The sequence below is a fragment of the Nyctereutes procyonoides genome, unplaced genomic scaffold (genome assembly GCF_905146905.1).
Source record: "Nyctereutes procyonoides isolate TBG_1078 unplaced genomic scaffold, NYPRO_anot_genome, whole genome shotgun sequence".
NCBI lineage: Eukaryota > Metazoa > Chordata > Mammalia > Carnivora > Canidae > Nyctereutes > Nyctereutes procyonoides.
Window position 1 is genome coordinate 94,140,624 of NW_026575125.1, and position 21,795 is coordinate 94,162,418.

The following is a 21,795-nucleotide window of genomic DNA, read 5'->3' on the forward strand; positions in this document are numbered from 1 at the left end:
CAAGAATGGCAGTTTTTTAAAAGTTCTATCTAACCTTAAGCTATCTACCAAATCCAATTAACCAGAACCTACAGTTTTCTGGGCATTTAGGCTCATCAAGATTTTAATATAAATAGAATAAAACCTAGATTACGTCTCCGGGCAGGGAAATTTAACTGAACTATAAATATTCACTAAAAGACAGAAAAGGATAACTTGGGTTCTTTATATTCCAGAGACAAATGGTTATAGTGCAAAGAATACTGTACTGGCTGCATGGGGACTTGAATTCCAGCTCCAACTCTTGCTCTAAACTGTCATATAGACACATTAGTAAAATTTCCCATGACCTAGTTTCCTTATCTTTAAATTGGGCATAATTTCTGTTATGTCCATCTCTCCAGGGCTGTTTAGAGTTTAAAATGAGATAACAAGTGAAAGGTCTTTGAACAACAGAAAATTATACATACACACTTACATAAGCATGTATGCCCACATGTGCATACAGACATAATGAACATATATACAATATATATTGTCTAAAATCTGAGTCTTTTGAAGATGACAAATAAGAAAAGTATTTAGTTGCAAGTGTATCTACTAAAAAGCAACCAGTCATGTTACCATAAAATTATCTAAGTTAGTAATACTATTCAATACAGTAAATGACAAAATGTGAAAGAATAATTCTGCTATAAATTTAAAAAAAACAATTATTTTAGTTGAAATGTAGGAGACATAGCAGAAGGTGAATATTTTCTTCCAGAATAAAGTCAATTTACTTTGGAGGCTAATATTATGCCACAAAAGAAAATAATCAATGATATCTGTGTTTTTATGTTATACTTGATATTTTGATAGGTGAATTAGAAATAATCATGTTAGCTTTTATAATGTCAATGAAAGCTCTGTGTGTACGTAAGTCACTATTAAGTATCTTCATCAGCAACAGGGGACTGCCTAGTGTTTTGTGTTATGCCAGATGGAGACAGGAGGTCTAAAGTATAATCTTGGGTTGGCCAGAGATAGCTGCTTGCCCTTGGAAATAGGACTTATATTTGAGCCAAATTTAAATAAGGGTGCAAGCGTGTAATGCTACCTTCTGGTATAAGAATAGGAAAGGCAAACTTCTTGCACCTATGGGATTTATGATTCCCCAATGGTGGTTGCATCATCAACTGCATGCCCTTGTTGAAATCTGGCAACCTGGGAAGACTTTACCACTGTGCGGGATCATGCTGTGTTCTTCAGTATTATGTGACAATTCCTTTAAGTTCCATATTCTTCACCAGTAAGGAAACTTGATCTCCAACTTGGTCTGTTGGTTTCTTTCTGTAAACCACACCACTCTCCTGGTAACTACTGTCTACTTCCACATTGAATTTAGTTCCCTCCCCAACTTTTTTCCCTCCTTCAAATTTATATCAAAGTTTTGTCCTAATTCGACTTCCTCTCAATTATTCCATTTCAGAAGAGTAGTCTACCTTCTGCTTCCATCTTCTTACCACTTACCAATTCTTCCAACCCAATGCAGTCTAGCTTCACTCTCATCACTTCACTGAAATTGGCTGCTTCAAAGTCAACAAGTCTATAATTGACAGAATGAATGGTCTCTTCTCATCCGCATTCTAGTTGACTCCTCTGAAGCATTTGAAAACCATGATGACAATCTCCTTGAAATTTTTTCTATTGTGTCTTTTCTTCCATGATTTCTCCTCAATAACTAATGCTGGCTAGTTTTCCTTCACGAATTCTTAAGACGTAAGTATTCCAATGGTTTGGCTTATAGTCTTCTTGCACTAAACACTCTCTCAGTTTTCTTTTTCTTTAAAGATTTTATTTATTTATTCATGAGAGACAGAGAGAGAGAGAGAGAGAGAGAGAGAGGCAGAGACACAGGCAGAGGGAGAAGCAGGCTCCATGCAGGGAGCCCGACATGGGACTCAATCCCAGGTCTCCAGGATCACACCCTGGGCTAAAGGCAGCGCTAAAACGCTGAGCCATCCAGGCTGCCCCTGTCTCAGTTTTTCAATATCTCCTCCATCACTTCCATCTCCTCCATCCATTCAATAATAATTGAATTTTTATGTCTACCTATGAAATTCTCCATTATTCATAGCTATCATGAGCTCTGGAATCAGACACGCAACTGAACTAGCTCAGTTATATACTAACTGGTGACTTTGTAGCATATTGTTCAGCTTCTCTAAGCCAGTTTGAAAAAACATAAGTTAAGAATAAATGTAATATTGGCTTGACACAATGTTTGGCACATAGTGAGCATCTGGTAAGTGGTCAGAGAAAAACTTTCTCTCTTTCTTTCTCTCCTGGGACCCAGATCCTTATTTTCAAAAATTTATTGGATATTGATCATTTCCAATATGGATGTCTCATATAGATGTTTCAATATTTCCCATACAAAACTCATTGTCTGCTTCTACCGACTACTCTTCTTGATTTCAGAAATTTACTCCATCTGTAATACCCTACTCAGTTACTCTGTTTATATACCTTACAAAAATTTAGTTAAACAATATGAGCTAAGCACTGAGGAATAAAGTAAAAAAAAGTAAAAAAAAAAAGAAGACAAGTCCTTCATTCAAGTTGCAACAAGGAATAAAGACAAGTAAATAAAATATTTGGAGAGTGCACATATACAATGGAATAAGGTCTCCATAGATGCATGCACAGAATGCTAGGAGCCCACAGATCAGGGAAAGTTCTATGAAAGGTGCTGTGGGGAAGTTAAGGCAGGTAAAGACTCCTCTCCTCCTTCTCCCATACTACATCTATAGGACCCCAAGTCCTACAATATTATTAGCCTCAAATTTATCAAATTTTAGGATAAAGGCTGGATCCCCCACTAGAATGTAAACTCCATAAAGGCAGAGATTTTTTCTGTTTTGCTCTGTTGTAGCCTCAACAACTAGAACACTGGCTGGTCCATGGTGGTCACTCAACAAATATTTGTCAAAATTTGTTTAAACTTATTTATGTTAGAATTAATTTATTATAGTATTTATACTGAATTGTTTTTCATTTAAAATATTCACATTATACACATTCTTATATCCTCAGATATCACACCAAAAAAGATTAACAGAATGGAGAAGCAGATGTTACTGTTTATTTGCTTATCTGTTTGCCAAAGGGGGCGATTCTTTTTGAGCTTTTTTGTTCTTTAAATGGAATAGTCAGTACACACTTTCACAATTCTTGCAGAGACATTTCAAAGACCTCAAGACTTAACCTGATCTTATCTTTTGCTTTTAAAGCTACAAACATTTTTGTGTTGTGGAATTAATAAAAAGCCAGCTGGATTCTCCCAGAGGGAGATGTTTAGTAGAATGTCTTTGATACACACATACGCACGCATGCACACACACACACACACACATATACACACACCCCTCTAGAAAATAAGGAGAATAATTGACAGGAAAATCATTCTTTGCTACCTCAAATACATTTCATACTTGTAGTAAAATATAACAGACAAGTGTCTATTAACTTGACATAGCAATGAAAATATTTATTACGATTAACTGGATAAGTAACTTTGTAGTCAATGAAGTTGTTAAGAACTTGTTTCTCTCTTGATCAAAACCAGATATTTCTATTTTAAATATACAACCCAGTATAAGTAAGTATATATGATGGAAGGGAGGCGAAAAGGTTGATATAGAGATTCCTCTAAAATTTAATTTTGGTTTGCTACACTCACATACTTCACCAATCAACTCATTTTTAAAATTCCCTAAAACATCTGCTTAGATTCACATTTGAATTGCTAAAAAAATCTTCTCCATATTAACACCAGATTTCATCTCACCTATGGTGAAATTTCCTTCCCTTATAAAATGAAACACATTATATTTGCCTATGGCTTGTACTTTGAAAGTGAAACTGAAAATAGTCAAATCAAAAGCATTTTTAAAAATAATACCACCACCAAAGTGACTAGAGACTGTATCACGATAATCTCCAAAATACTGCTCTTCACTGCCTAAGCACAATAGACTATTATAGATCTATTTTTACTTTCAATATGTAAAATATATTTTTTAAGGCTACAGAATTCTCCTTCATGTAAATTCAACATATTCCACATCCATCATTTGGTGTAGGCTGAAAAGCTTGGTTGATTCCTGCTCATCTGTAGTAAACAGGATTTATAGGGCATAGATTAGTTCTACGAAGTCTTTTCCTGTCTTAAAAAGAATCTTTAAATCTGTGGCTGAAGATAGATTTTGCTAACCCCAGTGCTGTTAAAGGATTAAAGCATGAGCTATTGTTGGATCTAAGCACTGAATATGTACATTCTGAGCTTTTTTTTCTCTAGTCATTATTGAAAGAAAAAATTATGTCTCTAAATCTATTTTTCCATTGCAAATGTACTAGAGAAAAAAATCCTATTTATAAATGTTAGGTATATTTCAGCAGTACTATATAACAAAGAAATATAACTACTGCTGGAGAACTTACATTTATGGGTTAACATTTAAACAGTATTATTCTATGGATATTTAAATCACTGCCATCACTACTAATGAATATTTCTTCTTATTTCCCCAATATAGACACTAACTCTAGAAGTCTGCTAACAAGCATGGGTCATATAGATTTAATTTCTCTTTTCATTCTTTGCCAACATCTCCTCTGTCAATGGCCCTGGCTCTTCTTTTGTAAAAATACCCTGTTGATTGTCACATTGGCCTGGAGCCAGTAAGGGCAGTTAGCCTCATACCAAGCTACAGCCATCTGTCAGAATATGCTAAAAATCAATGAAAATAGTTGCTACCTCCTCTTCTGGTCAGGCATGACTCCTCCACACAATTCTAATTTGTCTTTGTGAATTGAAGTGGTTATGTTAATATCAAAACCACATTCTTAATAGTATTAAATATCACAGCAAACTCCTTAAGACTCATCATGGTGGATAGATCATGGTTGATGTCCATCATCATTACTGAGGGCTGGTCCAAGTTAGGGTCTAGAGCCAACACGTGGCTGAAAAATCTCCATGAGTAAGAGTATCAAGTAAACTTTGAGTTAGGAGTTTGAATTAGGGGACAGCAAAGAGAGTAAATAAGGGAAATTAAAATGGCTGTAATTCCATTTCAGAGTAAATCCAGATGAAGAGGTCAAGAAGCTAAGAGAACTGTCCCAGTTCCCTGCAGGGAATGGGCTATGTTTGAGATCCTGATAGAAATGAGTACTACTCCATTTAATCTTGTGTTAAAGGCAGAGCAATCTACTCACATACAAAGTGTATGGACAGAAAAGAGAGACCAATACATAAAGGAAAGTGGTAAATTGGGATATTCTGAGAAGCTAGAATGGAGCAAAAACCAATTCCAATGGAATGGAGAAAGGAGGAATATGACACAGAGGAAGAACAGAAATTGGAGACAAAACTAAAATGGGTGTGCAAATCACATGTGAGATCATAAATAATCCATGTAACCACCTTATGATGATGAGTGTTAGTAGCCCAGTTTTAAGGTCAGGAAAGTAAGGTTCAGAAAGTTTCAATAATTTGCCCAAGTAGAGACAGCTAATAAGGAACAGAACTGAAACTCAGCCCCACATCTGCTGGTTTCTACAATCAAAATTGTGTTAACCGCTCTTCCAACTTTTATGAAGAAGGCACAACACTGTACCACTAAAGGTACAGAATAGCTCTGGGATTGAGGCTTATCCCACAGGCAGGGGAAGGGACAGTTTCTGGAGAAGAATCAGAATAAAAGGATCTGCAAACTGAAGTACATCCAAGGATGAGTCTCTGGGTAAGGAAGGAAAATATGGCAATTTGACAGCAGGAATTTCAGAATAAAATTTTGATTGCTGGATCACAGCTTAAGAATTATGGGCTTTTGAAACTGTGGAAGGAGACTCAGTTTCCATTGAAAGATGAATGGATAAAGAAGATGTGGTCTATATATACAATGGAATATTCCTCAGCCATTAGAAATGACAAATACCCACTATTTACTTCAACGTGGATATACCTGGAAGGTATTATGCTGAGTGAAGTAAGTCAGTCGGAGAAGGACAAACATTATATGGTCTCATTTATTTGGAGAATATGAAAAATAGTGAAAGGGAATAAAGGGGAAAGGAGAGAAATGAGTGGGAAATATCAGTGAGGGTGACAGAGCATGAGAGACTCTGAACTCTGGGAAACGAACAAGGGGTAGTGGAAGGGGAGGTGGGCGGGGAGATGGGGTGACTGGGTGATGGGCACTGAGGGGGGCAGTTGATGGGATGGGCACTGGGTGTTGGCAAATCGAACGCCAATAAAAAATTTAAAAAATTAAAAAAATAATTATGGGCTTTTGGTTCCAGAATGATTATCTCCTATTAGTATTAAAAGGAATATATTGGCTTCCAGACAAGACAACCTAATAAAAGACCTGAAAAATTTTGTTGTTGTTGTTTAAAGATTTTTATTTATCTGAGAGAGAGAGGAAGAGAGAGAGAGGAGGAGAGAGAGAAAGAAAAAGAGAGAGAACGAACAAGCAGTGGGGGAGGGGCAGAGGGAGAGGGAGAAACAGACTCCCGTAGAGCAGGGGGACCAATGTGGGGCTCGACCTCACTACTGTGGGCTCATGACCTAAGCTGAAGGCAGACGCTTACCCGACTGAGTCACCTAGGCACCTCTAGTAAAGGGTTCAAATGACAAATGGAGGGGCACCTGAATGGCTTAGTTAGTTAAGTCTGACTGGTAATTTTGGCTTAGGTCATTGATCTCAGGGTTGTAGGATGGAGCCCTGAATCAGGCTCTGCACTCAGCAGGCGGTCTGCTTCAGGTTCTCTCCCTCTGCCACTCCCCCCACTTGTACACATGCTCTCTCTTTCCCTCAAGGAAATAAATTCTTTTTTTTTTTTTAGGGAAATAAATTCTTAAAAAAATAAATGGCAAATGGAGGAAGAAGGAGAGGAATAGTAGAAAGGATAACATCTAATATTACCGAAATGGATAACTGGTCACTATGCATGAATTTGAGTGTAAAACACTCTCCCCAGAATGCCTTTTCCTCCATTGTTCACCTACTACTACCTCATGATTTCATTATTATATTTATTACTTGTAATAAATTACTTTCAGGCCATCTTCTCAGGAAAATTTCTACTTTCCCATTTCCCAACCTCAACACTTCCTCTGGGTTAGATCTACCACCTCCAAGTGTTCCTACCTTGGAACTCCTCAAATTTAATAACAGCACTTACAGTTTTGTTATTTATTTCACTTTGCCTTCTTTACTACCGAGAATGGTTGAATATAAAGACCCTGGCCCTACAGCCTGGGTTCAAAACCTGACCTGGGTCTGCTACTTCCTCCCTTGGGACTATTGTGACTCTGAATTCTCTTTGCCAGTGTGTCAGTGCCAGGCTTTTATATTGAAAATACTTTTCATTGTATGCTTTCTGTGCCCAGCTCCAAGGAGACATTTTACACAGATTATCTTATTTGGTTCTCAAAACAACCACATGAGGGAGGATCTGTCATTTTCTCCACAGAACAGATGGGGAATTGAGGCCCATGGAAGTTAGGTAATGTGTCCCAATTCACAACTATACTAAGTAGCTTAGTCCAGTGTTGTTTGAGCCTATACACTTACACACATCACCCAGACTCTCCATCTCCATCTCTGACAATATGACCATCTTTCCCAGATCTGAAAGACACTCCCCTCACCCCACCACATAAAGAGATAATCCAAGAAAAGGCTTAGAGGAGGAGCTGGAAAGGCTGATCTCTGAGTAAGGGAGGGCTCAGGGCAGGCATAATCCTGAATATGCTGGTAGTGGGGGTATTATTTCTATGAATGACAGAAGGCAGGTAACCATCTAAGAGCTGTTCTGAAGCCTTATTATAAACAGGGCAGTCTTGCAAAGTCTCACATACATGTGCCATCAAAACCTAAGGGAGGGGATGGTTCTAATGATTGGAATTTGGTAGTTGCTATAAACTGAATGTACACCCCCCCAAAAAAAAATCACATGTTGAAACCTAATCTCCAGTGGTTGGATCTTATGACTGGAAAACCCTGGAGAGCTCCCTTCCCTTTTTTGCCATGTGAGGACACAGAGAGAAGATAGCAGTCTATGAAATAGGAAGTAGGCTCTCACCAGATGCCAGATTTGCCAGTACCTTGATCTCAGATTTCCCAGCCTCCAGAACTGTGAGAAATAAATACCTGCTGTTTAAGTAACCCAGTCTATGGCATTTTTGTTACAGCAGCCCAATTAGACTAAGGCAGTGGTAAGAGTATATTCTATTTAAAAGCATCTAAGAGAGGAAGTGAAATGATGTTGTGTTTACCCAGGGAAAGTATGAACATAAGGGTAGAAACATCTTTAATTAGAGGAAGATAAAAAATAGGCAGGGACAAAAGTAAAGTTGTTTCTTCTATATTACTGCTGGTATTATTATTTTAACATTTACCAAGTGGTTACTATGTGCCTGACTGCTCTAAATACATTGCAGATGTTAATTCCTTTAATCCTTACAATGACTTTATTTTACTAATTTACCTATTTTACTAAAAGGTGGTACTATCATCCTTACTTTCCAGATGAGAAAACTGAGGCATGGCAATGTGAACACAGATGTCCAAGTTCATACAGCTAATAGATGGTGGATCAGGGAGTCTGCAATAAATCACTTGCCCAGATGGAGGAAATGGACACTCATTTCCAACATGGACCACAAAAGTGTCCTAAGAGTGAAGTGTAGTGGACATGAGTGATTTCAACTCCAAAGATATCTGCTGGATGTATCATTTAACTAAAGGCAGATATATGACAGGTCCCTAACCTCCCTTGTTGAAAACTCTACCTCCAAGGAGGTAGAGAAAATAAGGAAACTTTCTTCTTCTGACTAGAAAAGAGAAACTGGGGAGTTACGGTGATAGGAACCTTTGTCAAAAGCAACCATTTTAGCTTAGAGTCCAAAAGTACATTATGAAGCAAAATCCTAGACTTTAGGAAAGCAATTCTCTAAAGTGAAGTCAGTATGATTCCTTGCCCTGAGACATTTAAAAAAAGGAGATGGATTAAGAGTTGGAAAGTTTTGCTGCCTATTGAAACCAGTATGCCTGTACTGGGTGTTCTCCATTCAGTTTAGATTTCTAAAGAACATGGAACAAAAGAAAGAGATGAAAATCAAGGATAAATAAATATAAGAGGGTGTGATGAAAACGATGCCAAGAAGGTTCATACCCCAAATGAGCCTGAAGTTTGGGGAAAAAAAAACTAAAGATGACAGAAAGGGTTTTTTTTTTTTTAGATATATATTTAGAACAAGAAAGCCATGGGTAGGATAGATGTGTAATTCATGCAATGCTATTGGATGACTGAGATTAGGGAGGCCTTCTCAATGACTTGTTTTCCTTGTGGAAAGGAATGATCAGAGATCTAAAAAGAGTAAAGTAAACATCTGTAACCATAAATTGAAGCCTAAAATAGTCAGTGTTCATAAGAAAGTACTCAACTGTTCTAAATGAATTAAAATTCTGTTCCAGAGTGGTGACAAGTCTTGTAGATTTTATTGCCTTGTCATAGTTGCTAAAGTTTCAGGACTGTGGTGTGGGTGATATGTGTCAGAAGACTGGAGACAGCAAATATTGGCTTTGGTTTTTAAAAGGAACAGGAAGCACACAGGATCCTTAGACGAGACCAAGGGAAAGCATGTTGACTGACTGCACAATTCTAGAACATGTTATTTTTTTTAATATTTATTTTTATTTATTTATGATAGACATAGAGAGAGAGAGAGGCAGAGAGAGAAGCAGGCTCCATGCCGGGAGCTGGACGCAGGACTCGATCCCAGGACTCCAGGAACGTGCCCTGGGCCAAAGGCAGGCGCGAAACCGCTGAGCCACCCAGGGATCCCCTCTAGAACATGTTATTAAAAGGATGATTTGGGGATCCCTAGGTGGCGCAGCGGTTTGGCGCCTGCCTTTGGCCCAGGGCGCGATTCTGGAGACCCGGGATCGAATCCCACGTCGGGCTCCCGATGCATGGAGCCTGCTTCTCCCTCTGCCTGTGTCTCTGCCTCTCTCTCTCTCTCTCTCTCTGTGTGACTATCGTAAATTAAAAAAAAATTTTTAAAGGATGATTTGTAAGTAGTTTTAAAAAAGATAGTAACCATGAGAGGCAGCACAAATTCTCTAAGAACAAGTCATGTTAAACAAATCTCATTTCACTTCTACTTTTTACATGGTTATTGGATTGGCAGATCAGTGAGAAAGTAGGCATACTGTCTGGATATCAGCAAGACATTTGACAAGGTCTCTCATGATATGCCTGTAAACAAGATGGAGAAATGTGGGCTGTATCCTAGTAAAGAAAATTGCCTGATGGATAAGTGTCAACCCACAGGAAGGATTCTAGTGGTGGGCCACAGAGCTCCGACCTTGATCTTGTCCTATGTAACATTTTTATTAATGACTTACATGGAAATGAGGAGAACACATCTAACAGAAGTACAGATGACACAGGTAAGGGAGCAATACAATGCAAATACTTTGTATGGCAGAATTAAAATTTAACTCCATCTCCAGGGGCTAACAAGGTGAAATCAAATTAAGCCAAATGAAGGCTCTAAACATTTCCACCTGCGCTCTTCATCCCAAACACACAATTAAAAATCTCCAACTATATAATTTTAGAGTAAAAGAAATGTGCCTTAGCCTTGGAACTTGCTAAGAAGTTCTAAGAGTTTAGTTACTAAGTGTTCTCAAGATGTATCAGCAGTGTTATATATCCACCAAAAAAGCTGATATTGGCATAGACAGCATTAATGGAAATGTTTCGTCAGAACCAAGGAGGCAACTGATTGTCAGTCACAGCACAAATTTCTGAGTGGGTCCATCAAGGTGATTGCTGAGAGTTCCGTCTAAAGTTCATCAGCTCTGCAACCCGCTCTTGTTCAAGGGGCAGCCATAGGTGGCCATGCTATAGTTTTTTTTTTTTTTTAATCACATGGCCCTTTCTCGCCCCTTGACCTCATGTGACTGAAAGAATACAGTTATCTTCCCTTATCTGACGGGGAACACATTCCAAAAGCCCAGAGGATGCCTGAAACCAAGAATAGTACCAAACCCATATATACTATGTCTTCCTATACACACCTATGATAAAGTTTAATTTATAAATCAGGCACAGTAAGAGGTTAACAACAATAACTGATCGTAAAATAGAACAATTATAACAATATACTGTAATAAAAGTTCTGTGAATGTGGTCTCTCTCTCAAAATACCTTATTGAACCCACCCTTCTTGTGAGGACGTGAGATGATAAAATGCCTGTCTGATGAGATAAACTGAGGGGAATGACTTAGGCCTTGGGATGTAGCATCAGGCTACCACTAACCTTCTGATGATAAGTCAGAAGGAGGATCTGCTTCCAAACCACAGTTGACCGTAGGTAACTGAAGCTAAACTGCTTCAGTAGAAAGTAAAACTGTTAATAAGGGGGATGGGGTGGGCTACTTTATCTTGAAAAGATGCTCTCAAAAAAAAAAGAAAGAAAAGAAAAGAAAAGAAAAGAAAAGATGCTTTCAATTATTTGAGGCAACCTAAATGGGATTCTGCTCCTGGCGACCAAGGAGCCTCATGAAAACCCCCACCTGCATTCAGCCTTGGCTAGGACCCTTCAGGAGCAGTGAGGTCAGCAGTTTAGAACTGTGTTCTAAAGAAAGAGATCAGGTTGGAGGATTTGAAACCAGCTGATATGAGGAAATGGTGAAGGAAGTGCGGAAAACATCTAGGTCAAAGAAGAACAGGACCAGGGACAGTGAAGGGCTGTCAGGTGTGTGAGGAATTTTATTTATTCTGTGAGATCGGAGAACTAGATCTGGGAGAAACGGGCAGAGTTAAGAGGTGGGAGATTTTGGTTCACTAAGAATCCTCTTGTGGTTGCTTGAGATGGAATGGAATGCCTTAGGAATAAATCGATTACCTATTTTGCAGCTATTAAGTAGAGGCAGGTGACTACTTAGTAAGGATAGCAGTATATTACCTTTGGATTGTATAATGCTTTGCAATGTATGAGACACTTTCTGCCACAGTAGCTTGATCTTCCACACAACATGTTGAGAGAGGCATTTTTACCTTCATATTTACAGATGAAGAAGCTGAGGCTCATGATGACACACCAGCATGTCCCCAGAGTTACCTTTTATTGACTATACATGAAAAAAACATTTTAAAGGATATTTTTGGGAAATGCCAGCTCATCAAGCTGATACCGGATTTCTAGGTTTTTAAAAAATTTGTGTTTGTGATACTGAATATATTCCCAAATGTACTAAAAAGGTACTCTCTGCACAATCTCACATGAAAACTTATGTTCTTCTCTGCGTCTTATGAAGCTGAGACCAATTAATACATTCCTTGCATGGATACAGAAGGTCCGTGGGTGCAGTTTGTACAAACATGCCTAGATGTACACTTCAAATAAGAATAGTTTTCTCTTCCCATTTGCCTGAGCCCCATTGCCCACCTCCTTCCAGATTTCCTGTTATTTGGCTTTTTAGAAGGAAAGAGGGTGTTTTGCTTGTCATGATTGCTAGATAACCAGACTGCCCCACTCTTTCCTTAGCTCACTATCACCAAGCCCTGCAACAGAATTAAAAGAGTGAGTAAATAAAAAAAAAGGACTAACATTAGCAAGAACTCACCAACATTAGCAAGAACTCCTTGAAGATACACACTGTTCTCTGCTTCTCTCACCTCATTCACCTCCCTTTTTCATTTAAAAAAAAAAGATACACAAACACTATCACTAGTACAGTTCTAATTGGGTTATCTTCACCATCAGAGTTGACTTCTATACTTTCTCTTGGGAGATAACAGAAATATCAGTTTATGAATCTATTTAATCTAGTAGTGATGGATGACACAGGGTTTCCTGGATTTGAGCCATAATGCTCTCAGTTTGTTGTTAGTGACATATTCACTGATGCCATGGCTGGCATATAACTTAATCTGCTATGAAAAAAAAAAACTAAGCAGTCTTATAATGTAGGTTTATTAGTCCTCCCCTTTCCTTTCCAATTCCCAGATATTGGGATAGAAATTGATCAGAGTTGACACCACACATTGCTTATCAAGTGATATATTATACCCATTGTTTACATACAAATGTGTCTACAAAAAGCTTTAGTAGTAGATCTAAATAAGGCATATAGAAGGCAAGGGGAAGTCCTTGGATTTAAGAGATGACAAAATAGTATGTTTTATTAGGTAATGTCTTTCTATGTTAATAGGATGCTGTAATTTCTGATTTAAGAGGGAGTGAATAGAAATGATGAATAATTTCTCATTCAATCGCATCCAGTGCTAAAGTCTATTATGCTCCAGACAGAGATCTAGAACTGTGGAGGAGTACAACTTGAATCTCATGACAAAGACCTGAAGAGTGACTCCAAAAAGCTGAATATGTGAAGGGCCAGAAAAACAGAGGCAAACTTTTTTTTGTCAAAAGGCCAAACGTCACCCTCAAGGCAGAAGTGAGTCTTTAAAAGTACACACGGGGAAAAAAAAATAAAAGTACACACGGGTGACGGGCACTTAAGGGGGCACTTGACGGGATGAGCACTGGGTGTTATGCTATATGTTGGCAAGTTGAACTCCAATAAAAACATATACAAAAATAAATAAATAAAAGTACACATGGACCCTCCAATTTATGGAGCAAATCCTTTTTGAAAATGTTTGACGGCAATTTACTTTTTGAAAGAATCTTACAATAAAATCCAAATTATCACGGCTCCTCCCGTTGTGTTTGGATTTTCCCGCAACGTTGCAGTTTCCTAAAACAAGGGACCAGTGCCTTTGAGGATGCACCGAGAGTTTAGATTATTGCTTCGCTTCAGATGTTTTTGTGGGTGGCTGCCTGTGGGGGTGTTTATGCCTCTGTGGTTTCATTTTCCACGTGAATCTGCTTTGGTCTGTGTGTGCGAGCGGGCCTGAATCTTGATGTGTGTGCCTGGGCGCGCTCCTGTGCTTGCAGAGGGGGCTGCCTTCGTGCCCCTGAATCTGGGTGTGCATTTGTGCGCCTCTGCAGATGGCTCTGGTGAGACGAGTGTCCGCGCTCGGTGAAATCGGCCCCTGCCAATATTTAGGTTATCGAGATCAATAATAGCTCAAATACCTGGTCTCCAAAGGTATGTTGCTATTCAACACCCAGCTGTTATGCAGATGAACTGAATCCTGTGTACTGGTTGGCGGAGCTGGAGCCGCGGGGCTGGGCTGGCTGCGGGTAGTCATTGATCTCCTCTGAAGAGAGTCGGCGGCAGGGGCTGGTTTCCTGGCACAGGTGCACGCGTGCGGGGGCGGCGGGGGCGGCGGGAGGGGTCTGAAGGTGAACTGGTTGTGCGGGCTGCTTGGCATGTCTAAAGAGGAGAGAAGAAAAACACCAAATAGAGACTTCCTCTCCCACTTGGCAGTCAGGAAAACACAGCTTGGCAGACTTAGGATTTCAGAATAATATAACCTGCGGGGTGGGGGGGGCGGACTTTTAAGTTCAGTCTATCTGTAAAAATGTCACTTAACTTACAAAAACACGTGCAGCACGCTCATGAAATGTAAAACATTCACAGTTGCATTTACATGTAAATTCTTCAGGGCCCTAGCAGCTAAAAAGTAAATGAGGCTGCCTCACACAATTTGTCATAGTTTCTGCTGCCGAACAAATAAATCATCAACAAGACACTAAGTTACAGAACAGAAGTGAGCCGATTTCCATCAGTTGCAAAAGTCTCACTTCGGAAAATACCGGTGAAAGGCACAAATTTGTTGCAAGAAAAATCATTCGACACTTCAAATAAAAGTATAAGGCCCCCTTCTGGCTTACCCCAGGAAAGGATGCTAGCCTGCCTGCCTACACGGGAGCAAATCCCTACTTCAGAAAACCAGCTCCCTGAGTGTGTAACTTACCTGCGTGAAATGCATCTCTTTGCCAGCCCCCCCCCCCCCCAACTACGAGTGCTGCCTGGAAAAGGTAGGCTTTTTAAAAGGAGTTTGTTCTGGTTATTACACGTATTTCTCTGGCCTTGCACTGCACAGTCCGTGCCCCTCCCCCACCTGCCACACCTCTCTAGGATCTCTGCCCTATTAGCCGCAGCTTTGGCAGAAGGGAAACCATTTTTTCTCTGCCTGTTTGCAGTGGGGGCAGCCTGGGACAGTGGTCCTCCGACTTCTGTTGTTGCTATTGTTTGGTATTTTTCCACTGTTTTCCTGGCAGGCACATGTATAGACAGCGAGTTAGAATTTGGCCCATGAGAAATGCCCCAATTAAACCCCTTTGAAAAGGAATCACTATTGTAGCTGATAGCCACCTCTCTTCCACGGGAGAAACATAATAGATGTCAAGTGATCTCTTGTAACACCAGCACGTTCTGGATAAACTTTGTAGACAGCATGGCTTTGTCCCACCTCCCAAATGACTGAGAGTTGAAAAGCAGAAAAATGCCAGAGGCTTTCCATGCCTAGCAAAAGGGCTCAGCTGGTTTGTGCTGAGACTCACTTTGCAGCGGCTGATCACAGGGAAAAAATAACTTCTTTCCATCCTTCTACCTCAAACTTGAATTTCGAAGACACTGGCATGGTTTTCATATTTTAAAATGATACTGGTGCCCCAAGAGCATGACAAATTCTTGGCTGTGTTTTCTCCTATAGATGGCTCTCCCTTTAAATAAACTTGCTATATGAAAAAGGAAATTGTACAAAAGATAGATAGGGAAAGGAGGAGTGATCATTCATTTTATACAAAATATCCCTTTAGATAGTCAGCTACCCTTGTATGTTTAAAAGGAACTAAAATGCTTCATGAATTTTCGAAATCAACCCTATTATTCCAGGCCCAGCCCAAATCTCTCCACTAAAAATATCATCACAAGCACTTAACATCTCATTAATTTTTTTAAACCTCTGGGCTCATATTCATAACCATAACTACAAGCATGCTTTCCATCTTTGGACTCAAATAAGCATTGAATGCTGGAACCCAAAAGATCTTGAAGATCCTTTCATTTTGCAGATGAGAAAACTGATGTTTGGAGAGCTGCTTGTCCAGGGATACTTGGCATGGCCCAAACTAGAAGCTCATCTCCTGACTCTCTGGTCAATGCTCCACTCACTGTATTGTAGATCTTTCTAATACAAGCTTTCTTTAACTCCTTAAGATTTAGAAACACAGAATCTCCCACGTCTTCTGGACTTTTCACTGATAACATACCACCTTCCATTGTGGTTGTTTATATGTCTGCTTCCCTTCTTAGATCATAGCTCCTTAAGCGTTGAAAAGGAAGGCAGTTTAGCGTAATGGTATAGGCTAATGGTGATGGTAATGCGGCACAGCATACTGGAAAGAGCATAGAATTTAGGGGTATGGCAGGCCTGGGTTTGAAGACTGCTTGTGCCACTTAGAAACATTAACTCCTCATTTGTAAAATGGAAACAATAATCCTTTCTCCTAGCAATTAAATTGAATTCATGAAGAATGTGTTTGGATATAGTATGTCAGTGATTGCTTATTTATTAAATGTAGTAAAAGGGGGCAGCCCCAGTGGCTCAGTGGTTTAGTGCCACCTGCAGCCCAGAGTGTGATCCTGGAGACCCGGGATGGAGTACCACGTCGGGCTCCCTGCATGGAGCCTGCTTCTCCCTCTGCCTGTGTCTCTGCCTCTCTGCCTCTCTCTCTCTCTCTCTCTCTCTCCCTCTCCCTCTCCCTCTGTGTCTCTCATGAATAATTAAATCTTTAAAAAATGTAGTAAAAGGATGAAACCTTCAGCCTGGAAATGACCATGGTGATCACTTAGTTCAGCTCTCCCTCCTCCCCTCTCCATTTTACAGATGAGGAACCCAAGACTCAGAGAGGTAAAGTGACTTGTTCAAAGTCATTCAACTTGTATGAATTTGTCTGCCTCTGTCTGATGATTCCCACCCAGCCCAGTACTTTTTCCATACGCTATTTTGGAAAATAAATATGACTCTTTCCCCTGACTTTAACAGGTAGTCTTCTTATCATAACTTTGGCTCCTGAGTTTGCAATATTATAGGATCCCCTTGTTATCCTACTTTTTGTTTTATCTACCAAAACAGACTGTATATTTCTTAGAGCAAGATCATCTTCTACTTTTCTTGCATGTCATATGAGCACAGGGCTAGGTACAGAGTAAGACCCCTAAAAGCTTTTATTTCACAACCCCCTGGGATCTAGAGAACTACTCTCAGTGTCCCCCCTTTGGCTCTTTCATTCTGATGTGGCTGCTAGGTATCTATTTGATAGCTCACAGAGCAGTAGGTTTCCCCTTGGAGGTTGTAGTGAAATCTCTCCCACAGCCACGGAGAAGGGCAATGGTATTCCAAAGAGGGTGCTTAAAACCATGCCCCTATAAGACACGCAAAAGGCAGCAGTGACACACTCTACAGACTTGCCACCTAAATCCATGAACCTAATGATGCGAGGAAGGGAAATAAAAGGTGGGAGTCTAGAGTTAGAAGAAGAGAAGGAATCAATTGACCATGTTGTGTCCAGAACACCTCTGAATGACACGTGACATCTATTAGCTTAATCAGTAGGTATTTGTGTCAGTACAGTTGTTCAAAAGACAGAAAGACTCTACTAGGTACAGCTGTTCAAAAGAAAGAATCACTCATTGTCATCTGGATTTATTGCTTGCTGGATTTCCTCACAATCTTTGCAACTTCCTTATTATGAAACATGATAAAAATTCTACTTCATTGAAAAGTATGATCATGGTATTATTATAACATATTATACCATTTCTGCTGCAGGTAGAACTACTTGGTATAGTTATTTTGATTATATATATACATGCGTCTGTATTGATTTATATCTATTTTATTGTGTATCTTTCTTTCCATGTTTTAAATATGCAAAGGTTTCCCTACTTGTTAATATTGCCTTTAAAGGCTCTCACAATATTGAATTGTTGAATTGAGTGGAATACATGCAGACCTTAAGCCCTTATGAAATGCAAATGATCTCAGCTTCATTCTTTCTCTCACCTCAGGAAAAAAATGGAGAATGCACTTATTCCCTCCCAAATGAAATAATTTAATCCTTGGGCTCCATGAAATGGGATTTCCCAACCTTAAACACTAATGAAAAATACACTTGGGTTCAGCGTTGGGAGCTCTAGAACACCAGTTCCAAGGGGTTAAGAGTCACATGCACTTACTTCCAAATGTATGTGGCAGCCATACATTTCTGTGCCCAAAGAGAGAGACGCAACGGGGGGGGGGGAGGGGAGTGATTATGAAATGTGTATATCTGGACATACTTATAAAACTTTCTGAAAGTAAATTAAGATTTCAGATGGAAAGTTCTAATTCACATAACATACTTGGATAGGATCCAGTTTCAGGTTTGAGGTCCTAAAATAACTAGGTAAGAAAAGTCTCTGTGAGAGGAAAATGCCTCCCAGTTGTATACCTAAGGTATTTTAGGTGTGGGAGAACTGTTAGCAGAAGTATAGGCCTTCAGAAACAACTATCATCCCCAAAGGGTAAGCAGGAAAAGAAAGTTGTCGTGCATAGTTGGTTTTTTGTTTGTTTGTTTTTGTTTTTTAGTCAGAGAAACGTTCCACCAGACATCAGAATGCCTCTATTCTGAAACACTGTGTGCGGACTTATTGAAGGGCTGCATCAACATAGTGCATTTGGCTATAAGGCGATGTTTGCATTTCTTACATTCTCTGCACTATGCAAAATTGCACATTGGGAAAGGGCTTATGGGGAAAAGGGGTTGGGGACACAAGACCTGAAGCTGGCTCGTGACAGTGGGTGTCAGATGGCTTGCAAGTTATGAGTTATTGTGGCATGATGGAAGGAGGGTTGTCTGAGTCCCACAGAAAGATCTAACCCCAGGTGCAGATAGATTGCAAGGCTCCTAACACCAAATGGTGTACCAAGACAGCTGGTAGATGTTTCCGTTATATGCATGTGTATACTGTGTACATTCCTCAATGGTTCACTCTGCTGTGTGCAGTTTTCTGCCTTCCCCTAGTATTTTTAACAGATGGAATCACATGTACGTAGACACAAAATTTGTCTTATGTTCGAATTGTTCTGAAAGATACCAATAGCACAAGAACAAATTAATGTTTTCAAAATAAGCATTGTAGCAGAACTGACTGTACATGCAAAATCATTTACTGTACATGCAAAATCATTTTCTCTAAGTGTTAAAAATAAATACTGTCATTAATACAGCAATGCCAAATGGATAATTTTTTTCTGAAAAATGTGACCAAAGCAGACACATGCCTTATTTTTCCCCAGATCTGTGTACTTAACCAATCAAAATTTCTTTACTGAAATTCAGAAAATAACCCCCAAAATATGTTTTCCCCCCCAAAGTTACTATGTGGTGTATGTTACCAAGAGGAGCACATATTCTCAACGCTGTAGGAAAAGGTCATGGGGAGTCAGAAAACATATCTATACTTCCTGGCCTTAAGTCTGTGTTTCATTACCTCGTTGGCCAAAGAGAAGATGGCACGACTATACCTTGTCTGTAGCTCTGGAATCAAAAAATTCCTGAAAACCAAGGTTTTTTCTCATTCATTTGGTAGTGAAACCTGATCTAAACTGATATAACGGTATTTATAGTCTTTATTTCCTTTACAGAATTTTTATACATTTAGCTGCAGAAATATTGATGTATTATTAAAGGATGCTGGCTCACATCCCAGACTGGGTGTTACACAACACATAATATATGCATGGCATTACCTGTGTAAAATCTGAAAAATTCTCAATTTTGAAACAAAAGGACCCCAAAGATTTTTGATGCAGGATTATGGGCCTGTGTTAGTATTTAACCACCTCTCTGAACTCTTATGAGGTAATATTAATTAATGCTTATGAAAACCTTGGTAATCTACACGAGCAAAGAACATCAGGGCACCAAGGGTTATTGCCATAACTACTTATGTCAAGTCTCTCGAGGCCAATTACAAGCCTTTGGTTCCTTAGGTTGTTTTTCTGAGCTATTCTCCCTCCTAGGCAGGAGAGGGGATAAAAAGAAAATGTTTTAAAATAAAGAAGGGAGGTTTATTATTAATATTAACTATTACGAGTAATTCTAAATGTATATTATTACTTTGTAGTACTTTACTTGCCACAGGGAGCTTTCACAACCTGTGAGGAGGTGGTTTATAAATTCGCATGTTATGGCTAATATCCATTAACTTGAGAGTGCTCAGTGATCACCACATTAGTCTTAACTGTATTTGGCTGTGGACTTTTTCTGTTCTCAGCTTTATAATTATTATTAGAGGCTCAAAGAATATGAAAGAAAATTGGTTTTCAGAAGAAAATTGAGTAAACAGGTATAGCTTATCTTTTTCCTGGTTCAAACAATACTGCTTTACTATTAATGTACCCACAGCCTTTAATAAAAGCAGATCCATTAGTTAAATAAACCATTAGATTGAGAAGAGAAATAAAATCTATTAAATTGGTAAAGTTTAATAGATGTTTGTGTGTGTATATGGACATGTGTATGAGCGAGACGCAGACAAGAGAAAGAGGCAGAATGAGAGAGAAACAGAATTGGCAACTAAAGCACATGACTGCAGGAGAAGAGTCACAGAAGATCTGGGGGCAGGCCAACAATAAATAATGTTTTCCGGTTTACACGGTTTCAATCTGGTTCTAGATTACTGCACTATGCATGGCTCCAGAGCCCTGCGATGCTATGTACTCTCTTTCAGACTGTAAAGTATATCCTTTGAGGACATCGAACAGGTTCTCTTACCAAGACAGCAAGTAAGAGAGTACATTCTATTAATTTCTGCCAGTTGGGTTGATCTTTGTTACAACCACTGGAAATAAAGGTCAGCACTGAAGCACCTACAATCCTTTGACATGTCTGTGCTGAAACTTGTATTTACACTGGTCTCTCCATAAACTGATGCTTGTCTTCAAAGAATGTGCTGGTCTACCTACAGAAAGTGTAAACTTCCTATTTTCTAGGTCTCATTAATTTCTTTTCCTGTTCTCCTGTAAGTTGTACAAGTATAACAATGAGTCAAATATCTACAAGGCAACCCTCCCCCCAATGCACTTCTTCCTGTTCTCGTGGGGAATCCAACTGTGCTGTGTATTGTATTGGCTTTACATAGTGCAATTAGCCAATCTTACGAATAACAGTCAATATTCCTGCCAATAAGTGGCTGGTTTGTTAACTCAATCAACTCTCTGACATAGATTAAGACAGACAAACTAGGACTTAACAATCAAGAAAAAAAGAAAGGACTGTGGCTAAATGCTGTTTTGCTTAAATTACTGAAGTAAATGTTCAAACTACCCAATTTTCTGGGTTGTGAAAATATAGGACGGATACATCTTTGCTTATATTTTCAGAGCTTCTGGCAACATTGCAAGAAGAGGAAAAGTGAAGTCAATACATTTGTTACCTATTCATTTTTCTAAGTAGAATGGTAAAAAGCTCTACTTTACAGTCCGATTTGGAATTTTAAATGTCAAATTCTAAATATGAATATATGGTATTAATTAACAATTAAAATTAGTGGTTGGCCAAAGCCTTTTTCACTGTGGTCTTGAAGGAAACTCTGTTATCCATTATGTGCCAGGAAATAAGAAATAGATAATTGCCCTGTTTTATCTTATGCTGACAATGATGCTGTGGCTTCCATTATTAGGCAGTGAAGTATATCAAAAAGAAAATATAAAAAAGTAATGATCCTTAAAAGTTCATATTTACTTTATCCTCAAAGTAAAGTCGTATGTAGGTATTTCAATTATTT

At 39.0% G+C, this 21,795-nt stretch overlaps 1 protein-coding gene across 3 annotated transcripts in view; it reads right to left on the minus strand.

The window, feature by feature from the left end:
* Positions 1-21,795, minus strand: part of TENM1 (teneurin transmembrane protein 1) — a 575,853-nt gene that overhangs the window by 328,472 nt on the left and 225,586 nt on the right. For all 3 annotated transcript variants that reach the window (XM_055338409.1, XM_055338410.1, XM_055338408.1), the window contains exon 4: positions 14,148-14,388. In XM_055338409.1, coding sequence (XP_055194384.1) covers positions 14,148-14,388 — 241 coding nt within the window. The remainder of the gene's footprint in view (positions 1-14,147; positions 14,389-21,795) is intronic.